Source organism: Podarcis pityusensis, assembly GCF_964106645.2.
Source record: "Podarcis pityusensis genome assembly, chromosome: 16".
NCBI classification, from domain to species: Eukaryota; Metazoa; Chordata; class Lepidosauria; order Squamata; family Lacertidae; genus Podarcis; species Podarcis pityusensis.
In genome coordinates, this window is record NC_138041.1 from 9,176,304 (window position 1) to 9,202,561 (window position 26,258).

General features: G+C 48.6%; 1 protein-coding gene across 4 annotated transcripts; it reads right to left on the minus strand.

Annotated features, from left to right (window-relative positions):
• Window positions 1–2,749: 2,749 nt before the first annotated feature.
• Window positions 2,750–24,803, minus strand: PBXIP1 (PBX homeobox interacting protein 1). Of its 4 annotated transcripts, none has more exons than XM_080984622.1 (11): window positions 24,376–24,801; window positions 16,148–16,301; window positions 13,869–13,938; window positions 13,181–13,269; window positions 11,541–11,697; window positions 10,602–10,835; window positions 9,854–9,877; window positions 9,256–9,326; window positions 8,399–8,572; window positions 6,029–7,074; window positions 2,750–3,822 (listed from the first exon to the last, which is right to left on the minus strand). In XM_080984622.1, the coding sequence occupies exons 2-11, from the start codon at window positions 16,208–16,210 to the stop codon at window positions 3,717–3,719; spliced, it is 2,034 nt and encodes a 677-aa protein (XP_080840748.1). In that variant the 5' UTR covers window positions 16,211–16,301; window positions 24,376–24,801; the 3' UTR covers window positions 2,750–3,716. The 4 variants fall into 4 exon arrangements, with proteins under 4 accessions (XP_080840748.1, XP_080840747.1, XP_080840749.1 ...); XM_080984621.1 differs by having other exon boundaries at window positions 8,399–8,575; window positions 24,376–24,800; XM_080984623.1 differs by having other exon boundaries at window positions 8,399–8,575; window positions 13,181–13,242; window positions 24,376–24,798.
• Between the last annotated feature and the right edge of the window lie 1,455 nt (window positions 24,804–26,258).

Below are 26,258 nucleotides of genomic sequence, written 5' to 3' on the forward strand. Positions count from 1 at the left end.
AGCTACGCCCCGTATGGTGTGTTAGGAGACAGGCGTCATTTGCATATTTAAATATGATATTATTATTTTTTTAAAAAATCATCTCAGTTTAGGCACAAAGGACAGAAGGGGGTCATTTGGGAGGCTTATGCCGCAATACATATGTTCCATTTTAAAAAATAATAATGAAGTTTTTTACGTTTATAAACATTTCCTGAGTGTTGAGTGTTTGGAAATAGTTAAGAAATAATGACTTTTGAAATATGTATTAAAAAGGGGGGGTTTTCTCTTCTCTCCCCCCACCCCAGTTATAGCTGATTCACAGTGATACCAAAACAATTCTACTGAATTTAAAGTATTTTAGATTTCACTCTTAAATTTGAAAAAGTGTAATGAGCATGCCCATTTAAAAATGAGTGATGTGTACTTATTAGTATTAGAAGATAGTCTTTGAGAGGAAGTGAGGGAGTAACTTACCAAGGATGGTCCAAAAGAAACAGCAACATTTAAAACATTCAGATTGGTAGCTAGGTTTGAATATGTAAGCCGCAGGTGCGTACAGACACACACAAATAGTTCTGCTGGCTTAATGTACAAAGCAAAGTATTTTGTAAGGGAAACTCTAAGGAGGGGGAGCCTTCCTCCCCCCAAAAAACCCTGTCCATTGAGGTCTGCGCCTGCTCTAGTAATGGAATAATAACTGATCTGGAGTTGCCAGATGCAATGGAGTACCCAGGAAGTGGGCATGGCTGGCCAGCCTCTTAAACAAGAGCCCTCATCCTGTTGCAAGTTCCACTTGTTATGGCCAATATCCATTGACAGAAGTCTCCTCTTCATGAATTCACCTTTTTAAAAAAACCAACCTATCTAAGCAAGGGGCCAGTGGTCGCAGGTGCCTATTTGGGGATGATTGGGCAAAAGGCAGGGAGCCCAACAGAAGGTGGCGCCAGAGAGCCCAATGACAGGCAGAGCCACCCATTTCTAGTTCCTGTTTCCCCATGATCCTCCTCACTGCTGCCTTCTACAAGGGCAACATTGAGAGGAGGGAGGAAGCGGATGGACTGGTTGTAAGTTAAGAAGAAAGGCAAGTGAGGGTTTTTGCAGCCCTGCCACATCTGCCCTAGTGAACCAGCCTCCACTGGAGTGGGCACTGAGATCTCTTGCGCCAGTCAATCTCCATCAGTTGTGAAGAACGTGTGGCTTTAAAAAAGCTTCTGCCACAATGGACTCATTCCGCCTCCTCAATTCCAACAGCACATTCAGCAACTTGGGCGCAACTGATGTGAAAAATCGCTTCTTAGTCTTGCAACGATTACATCCCAGCTCTGGCCGGATAATCTGAAGTACGATTCTCCTGCTCTCAAGGTCATCAAACCCACCCAAACCTAGCAGGGGCCCGTCTAGCCAAAAATGTAGACAACTCTATGGTAGGGTGGATGGCTGGAGGACCAGTTGTGTGCTGCTGAGCCACAAAAAGGGGATGAAGGTTGAAGTTCCTTTGTAAATCCATCTGTCTTTGAGGCTCACCCATCCATTGATACATGGCAAAGGCGGGTGGCACATTCTTAACGGTGGGATCTGTGACCTCTTAGTGTGGTTTTCCCAGTAGTGATGTATGGAAGTAAGAGCTGGACCATAAAGAAGGCTGATCGCGGAAGAATTGATGCTTTTGAATTATGGTGCTGGAGGAGACTCTTGAGAGTCCCATGGACTGCAAGAAGATCAAACCTATCCGTTCTGAAGGAAATCAGCCCTGAGTGCTCACTGGAAGGACAGATCCTGAAGCCGAGGCTCCAATACTGTGGCCACCTCATGAGAAGAGAAGACTCCCTGGAAAAGACCCTGATGCTGGGAAAGATGGAGGGCACAAGGAGAAGGGGACGACAGAGGATGAGATGGTTGGACAGTGTTCTCGAAGCTACCAGCATGAATTTGACCAAACTCCAGGAGACAGTGGAAGACAGGAGTGCCTGGCGTGCTCTGGGGCCACGGCGTCACCAAGAGTTGGACACGACTAAATGACCAAACACCAACAAGTGTGATTCCAGCTTTGCAATGGGAGTTGGCGCACCTGTCTTGCAAGTGAGATGCTAATCTAGGGTTGCCATATTTCAAGAACTGAGGGTGGGGGGATTCCCTGGACATTTTGCCCATTTTTCAAAATTCCCCCCTACACTAATTTCGCCGGACACGTCTGGGAAACTCCAGGCGTATGGCAACCCTAGTTATCCCAAAGATATTGGAGGTGGGAAAGCACTTTGATTATGCTCTGAGATACAATTCCTCCTTTACACACACTTCATTGAGCCAGTATCCTGTGTGCATTGTTGGGAAAGAGGAGAGAGTTTGAACAGGGGCAGGGACACAGGGAGCTGTGTCAGAGGTTTGGTCCATCTAGCCTGGTGTTGTCTACACTGACTGGCAGCAGCCACCCAGGATTTCCCCTCACCCAGTGCTACATGGAATTGAATTAGGGACCTTGTTCCGGCAAAGCAGGGGGTTGATAACTCAGCAGTGGTCCTTTCCTCAAACTCAGGAATTACTCAGATGCACAGGCCGGAAGATTCACAACGATATTCTTAGCAGGTGTCCTTGCATTGAAAAAACAACAACAGCAAACGACCAAAAGCTGTTGCCATGGCAAAACAAAAAGAGGATATGTTGTTGGAAGGACATTTCCAACCTGCCAGCATCACCCCCCCCCCACTCCCTCCCCACATCCACCTTACGGCCTTCAATGGGCCACTTAATCAGAGACAACCTTGGAAAGAAAGGAACAATCAGTGCCTTTATTTGGTTTCCGACACACTCACAGTGCAAGAAATTGTGAGGGAGTAGGGAGGGGGTGAATGTGGGGTGGGGAAGAAGGAAAACAAGCCATCCCCACAAGTGACTCAACCCTTCCCCACCCCCACCAGGTGAGGAAATGATACCCCCATTTTCACCATTCCTAAGGAGGATGAGAATTTCGGGAGAATTTCAGAGTTTAGAAGGGACAACAGCAAGGTCACGGCGTCCCCAGAAGCAAAATCTTGCCAGCGTCCTACTTCTAATTTGGGGTTCCAATCCATTTTTCCTTTGGCACAATTACAGTGGTACCTCGGGTTACAGAGGTTTCAGGTTACAGACTTCCCTAACCCAGAAATAGTACCTTGGATTAAGAACTTTGCTTCAGGATGAGAACAGAAATTGCGCGGCGGCAGCAGTGGGAGGCTCCATTAGCTAAAGTGGTACCTCAGGTTAAGAACAATTTCAGGTTAAGCACGGACCTCCAGAACGAATTAAGTTCTTAACCCGAGGTACCACTGTACTTATCCCGAGCCAAAAGAGAGGTGAGCCGGGACCCCCCGGATCTGGGTGGGAAGGCCCTATAGAGAGACCCTCATCCACCCCCAGCAAAGATCTCTCTCAACAGGAGGGGACATGGGGTGAAAAAGGTTTGCTTTCCTGACGATAATCCAACTGTCCAAACGCCTCTACTAATGGTCATTACTGAGTGGAAGCAAACTTGGGGTGGGGTGGGTGGGGATGGAGGGCTCTGAGTGGACTTGGGGGGAGGGAGGACAATGTATCTGGGTAACCCCACACATCAGAACTTGGCATGTTGATAAAAACACTTCCCTGCCAACGAGTAATGGCACCAACCCCTCCACCGGGACATCAAGTAATCCTTGATAGGCCCAACTCCTTTACCCTCCCCACCCTGAGCCAGATTAGTACTGGCGGGTCCCGCCATCCTAGCCATGGGGCCAGCTGGTGCTCTCTCGCCCGTTCTTGCGCCCGTGTCCCTCGGGGTTCCTCTCCTTCGGGTGGCGCTGGGCGCTGCTGTCCCGCTGCGTGAATCTGGGGAGAAGGCAATAAGGTTAAGGCTGATAACATTGAGTGTTAAGTTGTGGGTGAGCATATCAGACGACACAGCGATTCTTCAAACAGCTCTTGTTTATTCACAGGCCAGAACAGAACTGAACTGAAGGGCTCAGTCAGCCTGCTTATATAGAGCTCCAGTACAACGTAACTGTAACAATTTTCTAAAACTATCCAATCACTGAATGTCACTTTCGATCCCTTATTTGCATAACTATCTACAGTATCCCCCTGCTGGCCCAGGGTGAGAACTTCAGTACATAACATTCAGCCATGAGGGTGCAGAGCACACCATTGGCAATCTGCTTCCCCTTCTCGCTCCCCACAACCAGGAACGTCTCAGAGCCACGTATGACATGGGGAAAATATACCGTAGAAATAGGAAAATAAGAAGAGACTTCCGGATCAGGCCAATGGCCCATATAGTCCAGCTTCCTGTTCTCCCAGCAGCTCCCCAGATGCCCCCGTGGGAAACCCACAAGAACGACCCACACACAAGAGCAACTCTCCCCTGCTGTGGTTTCCAGTCGTTGTTATTCAAAACCAGGACTGCCTGAGACTGTGGAGGCAGAGCACAGCCATTGTGGCTAATAGCCACCAATAGTCCTCTCCTCCATGAATTTGTCTCTGAAAGACATCTAGGTCGGGGTACATCACTGTGCCCTGTGGAGTCGAGTCCCATAGCTTAGCTAGGTGAAGGAATAAATGTGAGAACCAGTGGTTCAAATCCCCCACTTGGTCACAAAGCTCAGTGGGACCTCATTCAAACCATACATTTAAAGCCCCTAGAGCATGGGTAGGCAAACTAAGGCTGGGGGGCCAGATCCGGCCCAATTGCTTTCTAAATCCGGCCCTCGGATGGTCTGGGAATCAGCGTGTTTTTACATGAGTGGTGGTGTAGTGGTTAAGAGCGGTGGACTTGTAATCTGGTGAACCAGGTATGCGTTTCCGCTCCTCCACATGCAGCTGCTGGGTGACCTTGGGCTAGTCACACTTCTCTGAAGTCTCTCAGCCTCACTCACCTCACAGATTGAGGTTGAATCCTGACAAGACAGAAGTACTGTTTTTGGGGGACAGGAGGCGGGCAGGTGTGAAGGATTCCCTGGTCCTGAGTGGGGTAACTGTGCCCCTGAAGGATCAGGTGCGCAGCCTGGGAGTCATTTTGGACTCACAGCTGTCCATGGAGGCACAGGTCAAATCTGTGTCCAGGGCAGCTGTTTACCAGCTCCATGTGGTACGTAGGCTGAGACCCTACCTGCCTGCGGACTGTCTTGCCAGAGTGGTGCATCTCCCGCTTGGACTACTGCAATGCGCTCTACATGGGGCTACCTTTGAAGGTGACTCGGAAACTACAACTAATCCAGAATGCGGCAGCTGGACTGGTGACTGGTAGCGGCTGCCGAGACCATATAACACCGGTCTTGAGAGACCTACATTGGCTCCCAGTACGTTTCCGAGCACAATTCAAAGTGTTGGTGCTGACCTTTCAAGCCCTAAACGGCCTCGGTCCAGTATATCTGAAGGAGCGTCTCCACCCCCATCATTCTGCCAGGACACTGAGGTCCAGCACCGAGGGCCTTCTGGCGGTTCCCTCACTGCGAGAAGCCAAGTTACAGGGAACCAGGCAGAGGGCTTTCTCGGTAGTGGCGCCCGCCCTGTGGAACGCCCTCCCACCAGATGTCAAAGAGAACAACTACCAGACTTTTAGAAGACATCTGAAGGCAGCCCTGTTTAGGGAAGCTTTTAATGTTTGATGTATTACAGTATTTTAATATTTTTTTGGAAGCCACGCAGAGTAGCTGGGGAGGCCCGGCCAGATGGGTGGGGTATAAATTATTATTATTATTATTATTATTATTATTATTATTATTGGAAAGGAGAATGTTAGCCGCTTTGAGACTCCTTTGGGTAGTGATAAAGTGGGATATCAAATCCAAACTCTTCTTCTTCATCATCTCTGGGTTATTTGTGGGGCCTGCCTGAATACAATGTGTGCTTTTATTTAAAATGCATCTCTGGATTATTTGTGCAGCATAGGAATTCGTTCATTCCCCCCCCTCAAAAAAATATATAGTCCAGCCCCCCACAAGGTCTGAGAGACAGTGGACCGGCCCCCTGCTGGAAAAGTTTGCTGACCCCTGCCCTAGAGCGTCTCCCGCACCTGCAACCTCGCAGGCTCTCTCACCTGCCCGCAGGGGCTGCCCCCAGCTGCCTCAGGATCACCTCCTCGAAATTATCCGCTTCCTCTTCGCTGCCCCCCAGCTGTTCCGCCAGCTCCTCCAGCGCGTCCTCGACCTCATCTAGGAGCTCCACGAAGCTCAGGCGGTCGTGGGCAAAGGCCCCGTCGCTCCCAAAGTAGCCATCGAGGGCGGCCACTAGTCCTCCGTAGTGCTCGGCCCAGCCTAGCCCAGCCAGGTAGCTCTGGAGCATGGGCAAGAAGCGCGGCTTCTGCACTGGCTCCAACCCTTCCTGCCGGGCGCACTCGCCGACGCCTGCGCAGCCCTGAGGAGGCCGGTACGGGTGCTTGGCCAGCGCTTCCCACAATGCACCGGGCTCAGCGGGCTTCTTGGCCTTCCGGTGCTCCCCGTCTCTGGCCGGCTTGGCGTCTCGCGGCCCCTGGTGCTTCCTGGGACGGTGCGGCCCGTCGTTGCCCATCTTGGGAGCCTTGTACGGAGGACGGTGTTCCTTCTCTGGGCCTTCGCCGTGGTGCGTGGGCTTGCGCTCCTCGTGGCCATCGTGCCTTTTGTGCCAGGCTCTCTCCTTCCCTCGCTTGGCTTTGTGGCCATCTTTCCAGGACGGTTTGGCCCCCTCTTCTGCCCCCTCCAGCTCCTGGGCCACCCTCCTCTCCACGCCGTCCAGTTCCTTCCGGAGCCCTTCGGACACGTTGCCGGGCGGAACTTTCTGGAAGGCCCTCCCCAAGTCCCGCCGCACCGACGCCAGCAAGGAGCGCAGGCGCCGTATTTCGGCTTCGGGCCTCTCTGCCTTTTCCCGCTGGCGGTCCTGCGAGGGCAGCTTTTCCGGGCGCAGCTGGGATTTGGAGTCGCCCGCCTCGGCCAGCTTCTCCCGCAAAAGATGGAGCTCGGCTTGCGTGGCAAGGAGGGAGGCCGTCTCCCGCTTCAGCGCCTCCGCCAGCCTGGAGTTCTCAGCGGCCAAATTCTGCCGCTGAGAGGTGAAGTCCAGCGCCTCGCCTTCCGTCTTGCGCAGAAGCAGCTGCAGTTCCTCCTTCTGGGCCTGCGGTTTTCCAAAAGGAAAGGAAAATGGAGACGCATTTGTTCGCTGGAGCAAAGACGTGAGAGGAAATCCGGATCCCAGGACGCAAGTGACAAAACATCACCAGACCGAGGAACCCGGAACAATTATTAAGGGCCGCTCCCCAAAAACTGTTTGTGGAGCATTCGTTTCAGCAGTAAAATTCAGGACGGAAAGGAGTTATTTCGTCATTGTTGCTGTCATTAAAAACACCCACCTAGACCCACATTCTATTCTCTTAATTTATTTATTTTAAGTTTTTATTTATACCTTTTCAAATGTATACATTTCATTAATTTTAAAATCATTTTAACATTTCAAAGTTTGACTTTGAAAAAACTTTGGCCAAGAAAAAGAAAAGCTGGACAACTTTTGTGTCCTGATTTTCACTTTTTGAAATATGGCAACCCTCGCATAAGTATTTAAGAAGGAATGAAAACCACTGATGGATTATCTGTCAAATTATCACCAATATATGAAGGATTTGTAATATAAGCAGTGGATTACCGAAATATTTAACGGTAGATGGGCTTAGATAATAAATACGTATCTGTTATAAAACAGCTAATGAAAAAGAGTAAAAATCAAACATCAGGAAAGGAGGGGCGGGAAGTCAAGAAGAAACATTGTGTGTTAAAAAAGATTTGTATGTGATGATAAATGCTTTGAAATATTATGGGATACGTAATGAAAATGATATGAATGGGGTGGGGGGACAAATGACAAATGGGGAGGGGGGACTACTGTTATGAGAGAGAAGAATCAGGTCCTAACTTATTAAGGTAAAGGTAAAGGACCCCTGGATGGTTAGTTCCAGTCAAAGGTGACTATGGGGTTGTGGCGACCATCTCACTTTCAAGTTTGTACACAGACAGCTTTCTAGGTCATGTGGCCAGCATGACTAAACCACTTCTGGTGCAACGGGACAATGTGACGGAAACTAGAGCGCACAGAAACGCCGTTTACCTTCCCACCACAATGGTACCTATTTATCTACTTGCACAGGTGTGCTTTCGAACTGCTAGGTTGGCAGAGCTGGGACAGAGCAACGGGAGCTCACCCCGCCGCGGGGATTCGAACCACTGACCCTCCGATCGGCAAGCCCAAGAAGCTCAGTGGTTTAGACCACGGCACCACCTTTTACCTAACTTTTACTGTCTTCACCAACTGGCAGCATCTCTCCAGGATTTCAAGTGGGGGACAATCCCCCCCTACTCGGGGATGCCCCTGGGGATTGAACCGTGGACCTTCTGCATGCAAAGGAGCTGCTCTGCCCTCCTTCGCTCCACCCAGACCCTCCAGCCACCTGCAGTTCTGCTTGCATAAGCCGGATGTCTTGATTCTCCTTGGCCAGCTTGTCTAGCAAGAGTCCCATGGCATCCAGGCTCTGGCGGTCACCATCTGATGACATCACCGCTTCCTTGGCTCTCTGAAGCTCGTCGCCAACCGGGGGTTCCCGTGGGGGCGAAGCTGGCCAATCCTGCTGGGGTGGGGTGGGGAGTCACAGTGAGCCGCAGCCTTGTTGGCTCCCAGTACGTTTCCGAGCACAATTCAAAGTGCTGGTGCTGACCTTTAAAGACCTAAACAGCCTCGGCCCAGTATACCTGAAGGAGCGTCTCCACCCCCATTGTCCAACCCGGACACTAAGGTCCAGCTCCGAGGGCCTTCTGGCAATTCCTTCACTGCGAGAAGCGAAGCTACAGGGAACTGGGCAGAGGGCCTTCTCGGTGGTGGCACCCGCCCTGTGGAACGCCCTCCCACCAGATGTCAAAGAGAAAGACAACTACCAGACTTTTAGAAGACATCTTAAGGCAGCCCTGTTTAGGGAAGCTTTTAATGTTTAACAGACTGCTGTATTTTAATACAGTACTTTGTTGGAAGCCGCCCAGAGTAGTTGGGGAATATTATTATTATTATTATTATTTGCAAACATCAGGATTTGAACATCAAAGCCAAGTGTTGGTCCCTGAGGGCTCCGCCCTCCTGACCCTCCCAAGGCACCCCACTGGCTGGAATCTTTGGCTGGGCAGCAAGCCAGCAAGAAGATTCCATATGCTGACCCAGACCCAGTATTGTCTGCACAGACTGGCAGCTGCTCTCCAGAACTCCAAGCAGGAAACCCCCTGTTCCCTCTTGCGTCAGCACAGAGATAAAAAGACTCACCACCCCAACAGAGCCAGGAAGGGGCTCTTCACTGTCTGAGCTTGACCAGGTGCTGAAAATGTCCACTGGGCCTGTAGGAGACAGCCGGGGCGGGGCAGGGGGAGGATGTAAAGTAGAAAAAGGAGAGAGCTGAAAAAATTAAGAGTCTCTTTCATATTCATAGACACACACACACACACACACACACACACACATATATATATAATTAAATTTTCTCTTTTACAAATTCAGAATATTCATTTAAACATCTTTAAAATATCAATGACTTTCCTTCTTCTCCTTCCATGGTTCATTCAGCATATCATAAATCCCTGCATATTTTACATAAACTAAACAATTCAGCATTCCATTATTACATGCATCAGAACTTATTTACCCTGTTGGATTTAACTAAATGCTGCCAACGTTTTCAAACGTACACAATACCCCGCCCCATATATTCAGGAAACATTTCCCAATCTTCTTTAAATGTATGTTCTTCTTGTTCTCTTATTCTATATGTTATAGAGCCTCTTTCTAAGCCGGCAAAATAGTGGGGGGGGGGTGTTTCTGTTGTGGCTCCCCACTGGTGGGGAAAGGGAGTTAAAACAAGACTTACCATCATCTTGGTCAAATATGATTCCTGTAGAGAGAGGTAAAGAGAGGCAAAGAGGCTTTATTATTACTTATTTCATTAAATGCCATTTGATTGTTTTTAAAAAAGCCCTCACCGTGGTTTGCAAAAAGGTTAAAACCTTTGAAGGTGACCCGGAAACTGCAATTAATCCAGAATGTGGCAGCTAGACTGGTGACTGGGAGCGGCCGCCGGGACCACATAACATCGTTTCTGAGAGATCTGCATTGGCTCCCAGTACGTTTCTGGGCACAATTCAAAGTGTTGGTGCTGACCTTTCAAGCCCTAAACGGCCTCGGTCCTGTATACCTGAAGGAGCGTCTCCACCCCTATCATTCAGCCCGGACACTGAGGTCCAGCGCCGAGGGCCTTCTGGCGGTTCCCTCACTGAGAGAAGTGAGGTTACAGGGAACCAGGCAGAGGGCCTTCTCGGTAGTGGCGCCCACCCTGTGGAACACCCTCCCTTCAGATGTGAAGGAAATAAGTAGCTATCCTATCTTTAAAAGACATCTGAAGACAGCCCTGTTCAGGGAAGTTTTTAATATTTAACGCTGTATTGGTTTTAATACTTGATTGGGAGCCGCCCAGAGTGGCTGGGGAAACTCAGCCAGATGCGCGGGGTATAAATAAATTATTATTATTATTATTATTATTATTATCAAGACTGTCACAGGCCCATCCCAGAGGGAACAGCTAGCAGAGTTAGCCCCACCCTAGCAAGGCCACCGCTTACCCAAGGATGCCAACAAGGCCAAACCTAAGAGGGCAAGGAACCCGAACAGCCATTTTGTCCTGGGAAGGCCACCGTCGTCGCCCTCAAAGGCCTCCGCGCCACGATCTCTGCCGGCCCCCGGCAGAATGGGGGGCGCGTCCCGCCCCTTCCGCCTGCGCAGGCCTTCGACGTCACGCTCCTTGGACGCTTCTTCCCCACTGCTGGAAGTGTTTCCATCTTCCTCCCCCAGAGGGCCTGGGAAGGGGAAGGAGAGAAAAGAAGAGGGCAAGAAATGAGGATCAAAATATTGCGTCAGCTGGAGAAAACAGGCTCACCTGTGGCCGCTCACCTATGCTGAGGGTGAAATTGCTCCTGGCAACCAAGCAAAGAAGCTTTTACAGGTTGCGGATGGAGAGGTAGCGAGTCACCCTCTTTGCTCCCGAACCCTGAGCTCTCTTTGTGGAAATTCAACATAAAGGTAGAACCTACCTCTGAACCTCATGGTTCCTGCTCCACATCCTCCTCAATTGGAACCCTGCTCTTGACCTGCAATAATACCTTCTGCTTGCCAGGATGAAGTCAGAGCGAGTGAACATCTGTAAGCAAGGGCCTCTGGCGACCCTACAAAGCTAAGGTTTCGTTTGCTGTTCCACCTACTGTTGCCTCCGGGATATGCCCACCACTAGAATGTGGCCCCCTGAAAGCTGCCCGCAAATAAATGCGGCCCTTAGACCTGACAAGAATCTCTGCCCCAACTAAGTCATTAAGCACATTTGTCCAGACACTAACATGAAGCCTAAAACACATGCAATCGCTTGGATTTGTGTTCTGTTTCCTTGCCCTCTGCACTTCCTCTATTGCTTCTTCCGGCAGCCAAAATGTAGATGTGTAGGCTGCTTGGGGCAGAGATCTGTCAAAGGCCTCCGCAAAGAACTGCCAATGCTGATGGAACTAAGTCACCTGCTTTGTGGATGAAGACAGTTCCCTGTGGGACAGGCACAGATTCTTCCTCAGCCTCGCAGGTGCTGGCCTCCTTTGCATGTGACAGGGCGGGCTCTGGGGTCTTGACTAGCGTGGGGGTTTCTTCAGAACTGGGGTCTACCACCACCTCAGGACCCTGGATCGCGAGAGAGAGATAAGGATGCTTGTAAAATCGGCATTGTTCTCAAATTGGACTTTGGTTAGGGATTGAAACCGGGGAGAGAAGGGTGGGATCTAGAAGTCCAAAGGGGGTTTGTTTTTCGTTTTTGTAGTGTAACTATAGGTTTTTTATTATTATAAGAATGGGGAATCTGTGGAGGGGAAATAGTGGTAACCTTAGGAAAGGTACCTTTTTTAATTTTATTTTTACATCTCTGTTTCTTCTTTTTATATAGGATTAAGGTATATATTTTAAAAAGTGCCAAGGAACAACAACGAATTAAAGTTAAAAACTACTACAAAAAATTATTTTAATTAAACTAAGGTTAAGTGATTTTAATAAACTATGTTCAGGACATTAAGGGAAGAACTTGCTTGAATAAACAACTGGAGTTGGAATACAATACGTGGGGAAGTCCTGAAAAGAAGTTACTGAAAATGAGTGTTAAAAGGTGGAAATTTCCTATGTTGTTTCTTTGTGTTTTCTTTTGGTTTTCTTACTTTTTTCTTTTTTATTTTTTCTTATTTGCTCTGTTATTTGTAATTTTTTGAAAATCCAATAAAGATTATTAAAAAAAAAAAAACAAATTGTGAATATGTGTGTGTGTGTGTGTGTGTGTGTGTGTGTGTGCGCCTACTTCCTGGCAACCTCATGTCCAGTGTTGCTTGAGAGTTCTAAGATACAAAAAAAATTGGTGTAGTTTTAAAAGGTTCAGTCTGCCATCTTGGTTCAAAATGGTGCCCAACCAAAAAAAGATACGCTAATATGCCTAGATTAAAATGTGAAGTACTAGCTGGAAGAAAAATTAGTAAGGAAAGATAAGAAGAATATATAGATGATTTGAGAAGATTGTAGAATGCAAAGATTATTGTAAATTGTATAATGTGGAGGAAATCGAGTGGGGGCGGAGGGAAGTGGGAGGAAGGAGAAAAGAATAATATGATGGATTGAGGAAATATAAATGTATATAAATATAAATAAAAATGTATATGTATGGGGGGATGGGGAAGAAATGGCGTTGGCTTTGGTACATCTGTATTGTAATGTAATATGTGAAAACCGATAAAAAGAAAAAAAAAGAAAAAAACACAAAATGGTGCTCAACTGTATCCAGGTAAGAGGAGCCACCGTGCAAAATTTGGTCAGACCAGTTTCTTTGTACAGTAATGGCTTTCATTGGCCAATTACCGCCATTTACATGTCCAAAGCACTGCTGCCAACTCCCGGTGGCCCTGAGTGCCTGGACACCCACAAAATTTTCGCTGTGGGCGCTGGGCTTACTACTGCCCACTGCCTTACCTCCAGGGTGCATCTGTGGCCACAGCAGGCAGGCCCCAACAGAAGAGGGCCCGTGTGGATCGTTTGGCTAATTGCCAAATGGAATTGAGTTCAAAGAGGAACGAAGCCCCAAAGTTGGAGAATTCTCATATACATGCAGAGAATTAAGCGAATGCTGTACCTTCTGACTGGCGCCGTCTGCATCAGGGCGGTCGACGAGGGTTTTGCTCTCGTCGAGAGGGGCTGTCCGAAAAGATGCCTGTGTTAAAGCTAGTAAACGAATGCGTTTATTATGTTCGTCTGCATCCAGGGCATAGCTGCCAACCTTCCCTTTTTTTGCGGGAAATTCCCTTATTCCAGCGCTGCTTCCCGCTGCTATCCCGGATTGTTAGATTGTCACCCCGGGACAGGTGAGGCTGCTGATCCCTTATTTTCGAGGCTGCCGATCCCTTATTTTCAAATCTGAAAGTTGACAGCTATGATCCAGGGTGGGGAACCATTTTCAAAGCCAGAGGCCCGCATTCCCTTCTGGGCAACTTCCGGGTGGGGGGCGCATGCCAGGAGTTGGCAGGGCCAGAAGCAAACATGGACGAAGCAAAGGGTGTCAGGTTCGAGGACAAGTTTCAGCCAGGCAAAAACACCCAAGGAAGGTGCAAAGGAGGACTGGTGAAGGGTGTGGCCTGAGAAAAGGGGCGTGGCCTGGAGAAAGGGGGTGTGGCCTGGTGAAAGTTCCAAGGGCCAGAGAGTAAGAGGGCTAGAAGGGCTGCATTCAGCCCTCATGCCTGGGATACACACACACACACACACACACACACACGGCATGGAAGGCAACTAAGGGTTGGGCAAGGGCCTCATCCATTGCTACATACCTTGTGTCTCTTCCTGGGCCGGCTCAGAGCCAGGCTGCATTTCCAAGCCAAGGTCTTCTACAGGTAGAGCCTGGAGGGGCAAAACACGTCGAAAATAGAGGTCACAAAATTTCCCCTATTCTCATAGAGTGGGATGGGGGAGGATCTTTACCTGGCCCCGCCCCTGTGGGCGAACTTTGGCAGGTGAGTGGGGCAACCCACTTGTCAATCACTCAACATCATGATGGTTGTGTGTGTGTGTTTTGCAACTATGTTTTTATTTATTTATTCTTGGATACAAAAGAAGAAGAGAACAACTGTGATAAAGCATCAGACATAGAGATTTATTTATTTTTTAAAGCAAAATACCCAGGCGTGCAGGGTGAATTCAACTGCCCATGGTTGATCATTATATTTGAGGTTGATTATTATATTTTTTAGGGCCCACCCTATTTTCCTGACTGTAAGTTGTTTAAAAGTGTTTGTTATATTGTGCTTTAAATGTTGCAAGCCACCATGGAACCTTAGGGTGGAGGGTGGAATAATAATAATAATAATAATAATAATAATAATAATAATAATAATAATATAATAATAATAATAATAATAATAATAATAATAATAATAATAAAAATAAAATAATAATAATAATAATAATAATAATAATAATAATGGTAAACTGCCCCTGCCCACCCACCAAAGTCCATTATAAGGAGCTCCCGCAAGGGTTTGATGGCCAGCTGGTTGCCAGGTGCTTGGGAACTGTAGCGCAGGGGGCTTTTCTGCCTCCCTAGCACCAAGCGCTTTGCACTGAGCCCCCTGCTAAAATGAGAAGGGGCAAGCTCCATTTCTGCAGGGATTTCCAACGGAAGCCACTTGGCGCTGCAGGAGAAAGGCACAGGGGTCCCTCTCTTGCCCATCAGCTGCCGGGCGGAAGCGGGAGAAGATGACCTGCTTTGAGCTCCCGACTGTCTCCCCATGGTCACCTGGGCACCTGCCCCACATATGACACCTTGCCCGGAGCCAGTGGGCGTGGTTTAGGGGGAAACGGTCCCATGGGCCAAAGGGTGGGTGATGGTGGGCGAGATGAAGCCTGGTGAAGAAAGGAAGGGATCGTAGCTCAGTATCTACTCTGCCTACGGAAGGCTCCAGATTCAATTGGCTGCATCTTCTTGCCTTCTGAGGGGCTGCATGTCCCAAGTGGGTGGGGCCAGAGGCAAAAGTGGGCGGAGCAACTGATGCAAATGTTACCTGTGTACAGTATAGGTAAAGGTAAAGGGACCCCTGATCATTAGGTCCAGTCGTGACTGACTCTGGGGTTGCGGCGCTCATCTCGCTTTATTGGCCGAGGGAGCCAGTGTACAGCTTCTGGGTCATGTGGCCAGCATGACTGAGCCGCTTCTGGCAAACCAGAACAGCGCACGGAAACGCCGTTTACCTTCCCCCAGAGCGGTACCTATTTATCTACTTGCACTTGACGTGCTTTCGAACTGCTAGGTTGGCAGGAGCAGGGACCGAGCAACGGGAGCTCACCCCGTCGCGGGGATTCGAACCGCTGACATTCTGATCGGCAAGTCCTAGGCTCTGTGGTTTAGCCCACAGCGCCACCCGCGTCCCTACCTGTGTACAGTAGGCCAGTTAATAAACAAACACACACCCCTCAATCATCCATCCAAAGGAGGATTCCACCCCCTCAAGAGGGTACAAAGCAACGCTGGTGAGGGGGTGTGGCCTGAGGGGAGAGGGTGTGGCCTGGAAACATGGGCGTGGCCTAGGTAGACTGATGTTTCCTGGAAAGAGGGCGTGGTCTCAGGAAAGGGGTGTGGCCTGGAAATATGGGCATGGCCTGGGAAGAGTGGGCATGGCCTAGAAAGATGGCTGTGGCCCAGGGAGAGTGGGCGTGGTTTGAGGACGCCCCCCCAAGCCTGAGGTTGTCCACCCCCTTCAAACCTCACTGCCAACTTCAGGGATGGGACATCTTCCAAGGGATGATGATGGACTCCAGCTTCCATCAGCCCAGGCAACAAGGACAACAGTCCAGGAGGATAGCCCCTAAAAACCTGGAGGGCTGCAGGTTACCCTACCCCCCCCCCCCGCCTACAGAGAAAATAAGCAGGTTCTATGGCTCCCCACTGACCCCAACTAGTGTCCTCCTCACAAGAGGTCAGGCCTGGGAGACCCAAAAGCCTACGAGGAAAGGGCTTTTGAGGAGTTTATTATGCTGCCCCACCCCTGATGTCTTGCCCCTGCCCCACAGAGCCTTCGCCCCTCTCCCCAGGTTGCTTTTGTCTCCTGCTCACCTCAGAGCCGGCAATCACCCAGCTGTTGTTGTCCGACTCCCGGGAGTCTGAATTGTCAGTCATTTTGGCTCATGCCACGGGGCGTTGGGTCAGTGGGGCCTCCTAGGGATGCAGACCCCCAATTGGATGGGGGGCTGGAAGGAACAGAAGACGTCTGAAGAGAGAAAGAGACAGAGGAGGTTCTTTATCAGCCTTGAGTACAAAGGAGGCGAGGCTGGCCGCTTCACGTCGGGGGAATTTGACTGGCAAATTAATTTGGGCAGAGAAATTGGGGCACAGGTTGCAGATGAGAGTGGAGATGCAAAAACCTGGAACAGGCCAGCCGGCCTCTCTGTTTCCCACCCCAGCACGGTCTGCACTGGCTGGCAGCAGCAGCTATGGTCTCTAACCCCATGAATAAAGATCCCAGGTCTCATGGTTTGGAGCAAACAGCTGGTTTAAAATAGGAGCATAGGAACGGAGTCAGACTGATGGGTCCATTTAGCTTAGCGTTGCCTACACTGACTGGCAGCAGCTCTCCAGGGTTTCAGGCAGGGCAGATTCCCAGCCCTACCTGGAAATGGCAGGGACTGAACCTGGGACCTTCTGCAGGCAAACTGAGCTAAGGCCCTTCTCCATACCTGGCTGCAGAAGCCACGCCCTGAACACTTCTTGTTGGGCTAAAACCACCCTCTTAATTTCTGACAGTGCACCAGCGCTCTTGCTCAGAGGAAGCTTATTGAAACTGTTACGGAAATTACGGGGGGGGTGGACACATCTTGTTAAATGCTACAAATATCATGCATAAATATATCCTTTCGACTTGACAGCTCAGAGAAGTTACCTAGCTTTAACAATCATATAAAATCAACTCCTTTGCCAGTTTCCTCCTCTAATAAATGAAAATCTGTCCTTATTCCCTTATGGGGAACACAAGAGCCCTCATAGAGTCCTTTGTAGGTTCTCCATCGGCCGGAGAAAAAAAAACAGAGCCCAACCAGAGAATATTGAGAAGCAAGGCAGCTCGTAAGCCTGATCTTTATTGATCTGTTGCAACAGGGTGCTCCCCTCACCCACAGGAGAGGAGGAGGAACCCAGAACAATGGCGCGCAAGGCCTTATAAAGATTTTTGAAATTGCCACCCTGTAGATCAAGACCACCCCCAGAAACATCATACATACATCACGGAAGGGGTGTAACCTAAGACCACCCCTCAGATACATCATACCTACATCACAGAAAAGGTGGTCTAAAACAGAAATTTGAATGTTGTTTTTCTCCTGTCCTTGTTTATTTCCTGTCTGGCAAGTTACCTGTTAATGCTTACTGGATTGATACCCTGAGGAGCCTGGCCAGTCTTTTGTAATGATAAGTACTTACAGTAATTCCTGAGCCAGATCACAGGCTCACCCTATTCATACACAGATATACCCTTAAGAGAGGATTTGTGAAGGAAAAGGCAATGGGGAGGCTCCTCCATTTGACCTTGCAGAGAAAACACCTGGTCAGCCTGGGAGTTAAAATGGCTCCATAGCTGCTCTCCTGTGCAGCTTCAGACATGTGGCCTATATATCTATGTACGTGTTTGCTTGGTACATTTATGAACCTTTATTATATACATAAGACCTTAATTTATTTATTTCACTCCATTTCAACACTATTTTGCCCTTGGAAAAAACGACTCTTTTCCCTGCCACCCACCCAAGCGTGAGGACGTGTGTACACACCTCCTACCCCAGGAACTGCCCAGAGGTGACCATTGCTGAGCTGATTGTTGGCCAAGGAAAGCCTAATCCCATCACCAGACTTGCCAAGGGGTCCAGACATGAAAAGGATGTTCTATTGTACTTTGGGTGGTGGGACTTCAGAGGTGTTTCCCTATGCTCATCTTATACCTGGGTCTTGCCCTGGCATGTCTGCTTATGCCAATCTTATACCAAGGACTTGTTTGGACATGTTTGTCAAGGTTAAACTAGTGTAACCCCTGTCTACCTCTCCCCTTTTGTGACATGTCAGTGATGTAGCAATGATGCTGTACGAACTGTATTCTGGGATATGGTGGGAAAGTTTTAAAAGTCCTTGTCACCCCATCCTCGGGGTTCAAAATTCTTCTTTGAACCTGTTGCACAATAAACTTTGGTCTACAGCTATTTGCTCCGGTTGGTGGCTGGACTCCTTCCTTTATTCCGCAGTCTGATAAGAATTTTAAGGTGTTAAATATGTAATAAATGTTCATAAATGTACCAAGCAAACACGTACATAAATATATAAACCACATGTCTGAAAACTCGACAGAAAAAAAGTCCTGAACAAATTGACCTCAATTATTTCTCTGCAAGGTCAAAGTGGGAAACCTCCCCATTGTCTTTTTCCTTCACAAATCCTGTCTTAAGGGCACATTTAAGATATGAATAGGGTGTGAGCCTGTGACCTGGATCAGGAACTAAGTATTTATCATTACAAAAGACTGGCCAGGCTCCCCAGGCAATCCAATCAAGTGACCATTAAACAGGTAACCTGGCAGGCAGGAGGTAAACAAAGCACTCAGATTTCAGCCCTTCTGTGATGTATGTATGATGTTTCTGGGGGTGGTCTTGATCTACAGGGTGGCAATTTCGAAAATCTATATAAGGCCTTGCACACCATTGTTCTGCATTCCTCCCTTCTGTTGTGTGGTGAGTGAGGACCCTGTTGCAACAGATCAATAAAGATCAGGCTTACTAGGTGCTTTGCTTCTCAATATTCTCTGGTTGGCCTCTGGTTTTTCTCCTACCAATAGGGAACCTACGTAAGGACTCTATATGGCCTCTTGGATACCCCATAAGGGAAAAAGGGCACATTTTGTTTACAACAGCAGGAACTTGCGATGAGCTGGGTGACTGAGCAGCCTCGCACCTGTATCAAAATCAATGGAGTTGAGTCACAGGGTTGTACCCAATGCTGGTCTTTGGAGCAGACCCATTGAAATTTAATGGCTTTGACTAACTTAGGCTGTATAAACACCGTACATTTAAAGCACTCACCCCAAAGTATTCCCAGCATGCTTAAAAAGGTAAAGGGACCCCTGACCATTAGGTTCAGTTGTGACCGACTCTGGGGTTGTGGCGCACATCTCGCTTTATTGGCCGAGGGAGCCGGCGTACAGCTTCCGGGTCATGTGACCAGCATGACTAAGCCACTTCTGGCGAACCAGAGCAGCGCACGGAAACACCATTTACCTTCCCACCGGAGCGGTACCTATTTATCTACTTGAACTTTGACGTGCTTTCGAACTGCTAGGTTGGCAGGAGCAGGGACCGAGCAACGGGAGCTCACCCCGTCGCGGGGATTCGAACCACCAACCTTCTGATCGGCAAGTCCTAGGCTCTGTGGTTTAACCCACAGTGCCACCCGCGCCCCAGCACACTTAGGAAACTACAATTCCCAGGATTCTTTGGGGGGGGGAATGTGCTTCAGATGCATGGTGTATATACAGCCTTCAAGTAGAATGTACTCTTTGAGTAGAACGTACAATAGATAAAACTCTGGGTCTACTCTGAAGTGGATTGAGTTGGAGCCAACCCAGAATAGACAAGAGAAGAACATCTTCCCTTATTGGTTTGGAAAGGAGGGAAAGAGGGAGTGGGTGGGCAGTTTTAAAAACCTCTTCCAGGGAGAGCTATTCTTGCTGGAAAGAGAATGTGGGGAATCCAAATTATGCCGGACTCTGAACGCGGTCTGATTACCAGCACTCCGAAAGCAAGGAGAGGAAGAGGAAACAAGTCCTCTTGCAAACACAAAAAAATGCAAATCTATGGGGCTCTGGGACAAAGTTGGTGGGTTTTTGGAGGGGGACACGCATAGGTGTCAAAGGAATAGGCACTCCATACCTCCTCTTAAACAAAAAAAAAGAGGTGCCCATATATAAAAACCTCTATTTTTCTTCTCTTCTTAAATGTAATAAAAAGAAATTGAACAAAGAATTAAAACTTTAAACCATAAAGATTTGCAGTTTGGAAACAAAATTACAAAGATCCAATGCAGCTCTAAAAGGATAATAAAGTATTGTCTCTTACAAATATTCCCTTTGGTATTGGTAAGAATAAAAGCAATCTCCACTTGTGATCTCCCTTATTGTTGAGAATCTGGCATTTGCATATACTGGTGGCACTGAGTGAGCCTGCAGCTCAGTATTTTGTAGAAGAAGTAAAATCAAGGCATATATGAAAATAAAAAATGGTCATTCGAGCTCTGCCCATTATGTAGTTTTAGTTTATGGGACATCTCTTCAAGTAGGGCAATCTGCCAGCCCTTAAACACAGCAATCCCGATGATTAAGATTAAGGTCTTCCAGGATTTAGCAATGCAGCCGGCCTGGTCTGCTGTTAAGAGATGAGAAGTAAATTCTTTACTTTTCAAGACCTCTTCTCTCCCCTCCATGCAATACATTCTTGTTAAATATCCCCCTCACCCCACCCCTTCCCTGTAGGGAACAGCTGTCAGAACAGGAGACTGACTTTGGGGAAAAGGAGGGAGGTATTTTTAGACGCTTTTAATATACTTTAGCAGGTGGAAATTGCTGAGCCGACCAGCCCAGACTGCTCTGGAGGGACATGACAAGATCTTTCTTGCCTCCTGCCCCAGAATCCATTTAACTCCAAGCTTTTCGACTCCCATAGGGAGCTCCAGAAGGGAAATGATTCCTGCTCCCCCCACAACAAGTAACTCTCCACTATTCCTTTTTTGGACTCGGGATTTTAAACAGCCTTGCTGGTTTGGGTTCCCACCCCTCCCCTCTCCTGCTAGGCCCCCGTGGTTATACGAAGGAAAAGCACCTTTTTGCAGAGAATTCCTAGTCTGGAAGTTTGAGAAAAAGAAGGAAGAAAAAAGCTGCAGTTTTAAATGTTATCTTATTTTTTAAAAGCATGTCCCCATGGATGTTGACACTCACTGCAGGTGCATGTAATTTTTGCCATATTCAGGGTATAAATTAGACCCATCTGTTTCAATAGTAAAACTGAGTTGGAGACAAGCCTCTCGAGGTAGGAAACCGTTAGTCCATTGGTCTATCTAGCTTAGTGTTGTCGACTGGCAGCTCTCCAGGGTTTCAGGCAGGACATGCCCAGCCCTAACTTGGAGATGCTGGGGATTCGAACTTGTGACCTTCTGCATGCAAAGCAGGTGCTCTGCCACTGTGCTACAGCTCTTCCGTTCCATTGAACTGGCATAGGAAACTGCCTTCTAGTGAGTCAGACCGTTGGTGTATCTGGATCAGCACTGCCGGCACTGACTGGCAGCAGCTCTCCCTTCCGAAAATTGGGAGAAAAGAGAAAAGTTTTGGGGCAGGATCCTTGGAGTGAAATAGGCACTATTGTTCCTCTTTCAGAAGCCTAATCCTGTGGGACAAAGCTAATTCTCAACACCACACAATCGCAAATCCCCAAAGTCACACTGTACCCCAATATGTACATATATTTCTGTGTCCTCTGATCCTGCTCTCAACGTACAAAGAGGCTGTGGTTTTACAGCAGGCATCAGAAGATGCAAGCAGGAAACGGCCTTGTTTTGTCGCTCTCAAGTTCTGCCCCCCCCCCCAGCTCCGATGCCATAGCAACCCTGGCAGCGGTGCCCTTAATAGGAGATTTATGTGGGACAGCGGAACCTAGCCGGGCCGGATCCTTGGCGGCAGTGGCTACAGGCAGCCAAGCACCACCCGACACAGGCAGGGACAAAAATGGGCCTCTCTCTACAACAACACTTTTTAAATTTTTCAGAGGACAACAAGAGAGCCCGCAGTGATGTGGCGGTTAGCCACTAGGACCTGGGAGACCCAGATTCAAAACCCCTCTCAGCATGACCTCTTAGTCTGACCTACTTCACAGCTGTTGTGCAGGTTAAGGAAGGGAGGGAGGGAGGAAGGAAGAGAGCCATGTACACCAACTTCAGCTCCTTGGAGAAAAAAAGCAGGATATAGCTGCAATAAGGGGGTTGGACTAGATGACCCGCAGGGTCCCTTCCAATTCTACAATTCTATTATTCTACATGAGGTCCTGGCAGCCTTCAGCAGGGATCTGAGAGGGCTTGTTGCGGGGCAGGAACCCGGAATGGTGATTCCATCGTACGTGAGCTGCCTGGTATCTTCAGGGCATCTCATAATGCCAACGTGGAGCCCTCCAGATGTTGTTCCACTACAACTCCCATAATCCGTGACCAACTGGGCTATTCTGATGTGGGCTGATGGGAACTGGAGTCCAACAAGAAATGGAAGGGCTTTGTACCTCTGATCAGACCCTTCGTAGGTTTCGATGAAACCCATTAATAAAGCTCTTCCCCCTGGAAATAGCATGAGTTGTGGATGCGAAACATGCACTGCTGCAGATAACTCAAGTTGTTGGAGCAAATGGGGAGAGCTACAGCCCTTGTTGGACTCCCATCATTCCTCAGCAGTTGCCCTGGGGTCCTTCGAAGGAAGGGCAAGATATAAGTTTAATTTTAAAAATAAATAACAAGTCCAAAAGGATCTGCAGGGCTTGTCCCTACTCTCTCCCCTCAGCCATAGATCGCCACCTGGCCTGCCTTGCAAGGCTGTTGTGGTGAGGAACCTGTGGCTCTGGATTTCAAATCCTATCACCACACCCAACCCAAGCAGGAGGGGTGATAGGAGTTGTAGTTCAGCAACTTTTGGAGAGCTTCTCCCCATCCCCTTTTTACAGATCGCTTAGCAAAAGGACACACATTACTTTCACAATCAAAATAAGGGCATAAAGGCTTATTATATTAGCAAATAGTACAAAGTAATAAAACAAAAACTGGGAATAATATGATAGCCAGGGGTTTGGGACCTGTTGACCTCTGGAGACGTCGCTAGATTAGAATACCCATCCTCCTTGACCACTGGTGGTGCTGGTCGGAGCTGGTGGGAACTGGAATCCCTAAACATCAGTGGTTTGCCCACCTGCAATAAAGTTTAGGGTGCAACCTTGTAAGCACTGACCTGGTAGGAAGTCCAATTGAACTGAATGGGTGCTTACTTTCCGGAGTAAACATGTGCAAAACTACAGTTACTGAGATCGTACAGTCATGAAATCAATGACTTGGAAGTCATCCAGCCCAACCCTCGGCAATGGAGGAATCACAGCTGAATACAGTGGTACCTCAGGTTACATACGCTTCAGGTTACAGACTCTGCTAACCCAGAAATAGTGCTTCAGGTTAAGAACTTTGCTTCAGGATGAGAACAGAAATCGTGCTCCGGCGGCGCGGCAGCAGCAGGAGGCCCCATTAGCTAAAGTGGTGCTTCAGGTTAAGAACAGTTTCAGGTTAAGTACGGACCTCCGGAACGAATTAAGTACTTAACCCGAGGTACCACTGTAATCCCTGACAGGTAACTGAAGGTGTGAAGCTCTAGGGTGTTCAAAAAGCGGTGTGTGCGAATGTTGAGCATGACAGCCAAAAAACAAAACAAAAAAACCGCAACCACCAGGAATAAATCACCCTGTAGCACTGGTAGCTTGGAAGGCAGAAAAGATTCTTACAAACATTCCTAACGTTGAAGTGAGGATTATACAGCCAATTAAGATCTCGCCTCTCCATCAAAACACAACCCTAAGGGTTCCAGGGGCTTGCAAACTCAAGAGTATACAGAACCGGTGAATAAATTCTTCTGGATTAATTCATGCAGGGTATGTGGGCACGATTGTGTATGCGGGTGGCAACCGAGTACAATATATGGGCACAGGTGGGCTTTTGCGATGGGACAGAGGAACCTCTCCCAACTCCAGCATCGCCCCTCTCAAACCACGCATAAAAGGATCTGGTCTAGACCCTTCCCTTTGCATTGATCGCTGAGCCAAATGCCAGTTTTGGAACCAAAGTTACCTGCAAGGCAACGGTGGTTGGGGGAGGGGAGTACACCTGGAGGGATCTCAAAAAACGAGTCCCATAGAAACTGCAAGCCTACTCTCTCTTCTCTCTCTCTAGATAGATAGATAACCCGAAAAAGCAGCAACTCTCTTCCAGAAGGCAAGGTGAAATCACAACCAACTCACCCCCCTAAAGGGGCAACGGGAGAGCTGATGGGGCTGTTGCCATGGTAACCCTGCATCAGCGACCCTCGGGGATTCCCTCTGCTGGACCAAATCATGCCGCCGCCGCCCCCCTCTTCCCTTGAGAGCTGCTTGCCCTAAAATTGTGGGGGCCCCCCTCTCCGGTGACCCATACTATTACCCCACAACAACCCCCTTCCTCTTCACCTTTCCATCCATCCTTACCTTAGTCTAGGGGCCTCTCAGATCTGGAAGTTTTTTTAGAAGGTGGAAAAAAGGATGGCTTTCGAACGCCTCTTAACTTTGTATAGGAAACTTCGCAGCACTTTACCCTGCGGGGGGAGGAGAGGGGCGGGACGTCGGGGCCAGGCAGCCTATCCCAAGGGTTGGGGGAAATGAGTTTGGCCAATGAAGGGGAAGAGAGGGCAGGACGGGCGGGGGGAGGACAGCACTGTTTTGGAATCCGCAATGCAATCCTGAGGCCGGGAGATAAATGTGTGCAAAAGCCCCTAAATGGGGAGGATTCTGGATCGGGAAGGAGGAGCACGCTTTGCGGGGAGATGACTAGGGATCCCCCCATAAGATCAGCCTTCCTAAGGCTTGGGGGGTGCAGAGAAGGGGTGCCCCCCCAGTCAGCCATTTAGGATCCTAGCGAGCAGGCATGACTAAGCTGAGCGAGGCTGGAGAGAGACAGCAGCAGCTGGGAGTCCAAGCAGAGAGGCGGGTTGTCTTGCCATCCCAAGGACACTTTATATCAGCCCTGGGTAGCTCAGCTGGCGAGAGCACTGTGCTGGTAACGCCAGAGTCGCAGGTTCGATCCCCGTATGGGGCAGCTGCGTTGCAAGGGGGGTGGGCTAGATGACCCTCAGGGTCCCTACCAACCCTGGAATTCTGTTTCTGTGGAAGGACTAGAGGACCTGTTGCCGCTGCCGCCACCCCCTTGCAGGCTGACTGCTAGGAGACCCTCGCTGCTGGCGAATTCTGTGAGACTCTAAAGTCAGAACATGGGAAGAGCGAATGGCCCATTGATCCAGTATCCTGTTCTCACAGTGGTCCGCCAGGTGCCCCAATGGGAAGCCCAAAAGCAGGACTTCTACTTGCTGGGAGTAGCTGGTATTCAGAAGCATCACTGCATCTATGGGCCCGCCGCTCCTGGTCTGCCCCGCAAAGGACCTTAAGGTCCATGAATACCATAGTTTAGAGATCCTGGGCCCTAAGGAAGTCAGACTATCCTCCACCGGGGCCAGGGCCTTTTCAGTGATGGCTCCGACCTGGTGGAATGCTCTGTCCCATGAGACTAGGGCCCTTCAGGATTTAACCTCCTTCCGTCGGGCCTGTAAGACAGAGCTACTCCACCTGGCCTTTAATTTGAATTCAGCCTGATCTTTTATTTCCCTTCTCTTCCCTCCCCCTCCCCTTTTATGAAGATTACCCGCTCTGAGACCCCACAATTAATTCTCCCCGGGCCTCCTCGCTGGCCCAAGTATGACCAATTCAGCCAGCTAGCCCTGGGGATTATCTAATTGATTTTTTAATTTTATTGTCATTCATGTTTTTACACTGTATTTTATGCTGTTTTTATAATTAAGTGTTTTAAAGTGTTTTAAATTTGTTGTTAGCCGCCCCGAGTCCAGTTTTTGAATCGGAAATGTCAGAGTATAAATAAAATTTTATTATTATTATTATTATTATCCAACTATGGTGGAACAGCCATCATAGTTAGTTGCTCTCTCCTCCACAATCTGCCAGCTTCGTTAACGTGTAACCCTGAAATTTTGGGTCCCCTATGATAGGAGTAGTCAGGATTTATGTTAGGGGGCACAGGACACCCACCTGTCATCATCATCCGTCTGGCTCCATCTAGCAGATTGAGAATGAAATGTCTCAACGAGGGTTGTCTTAAATTACTTTCTTTTGGTCCCAAGTGCTCAGGAAAATCTGTCAAAATCTCCCTACAATTTCTAATTTTAGTTAAGTGTTTTTATTTATTTACTTTGATTTAAGCGGGGGAGCGGGCTACCCCCGGCTACTACGCCCATAGTCCCTTCCAAAGTTTTGAACTCGTTTTGTACTGCAAACCCCACGTTTTGTGCTCCCACCCAACTGAG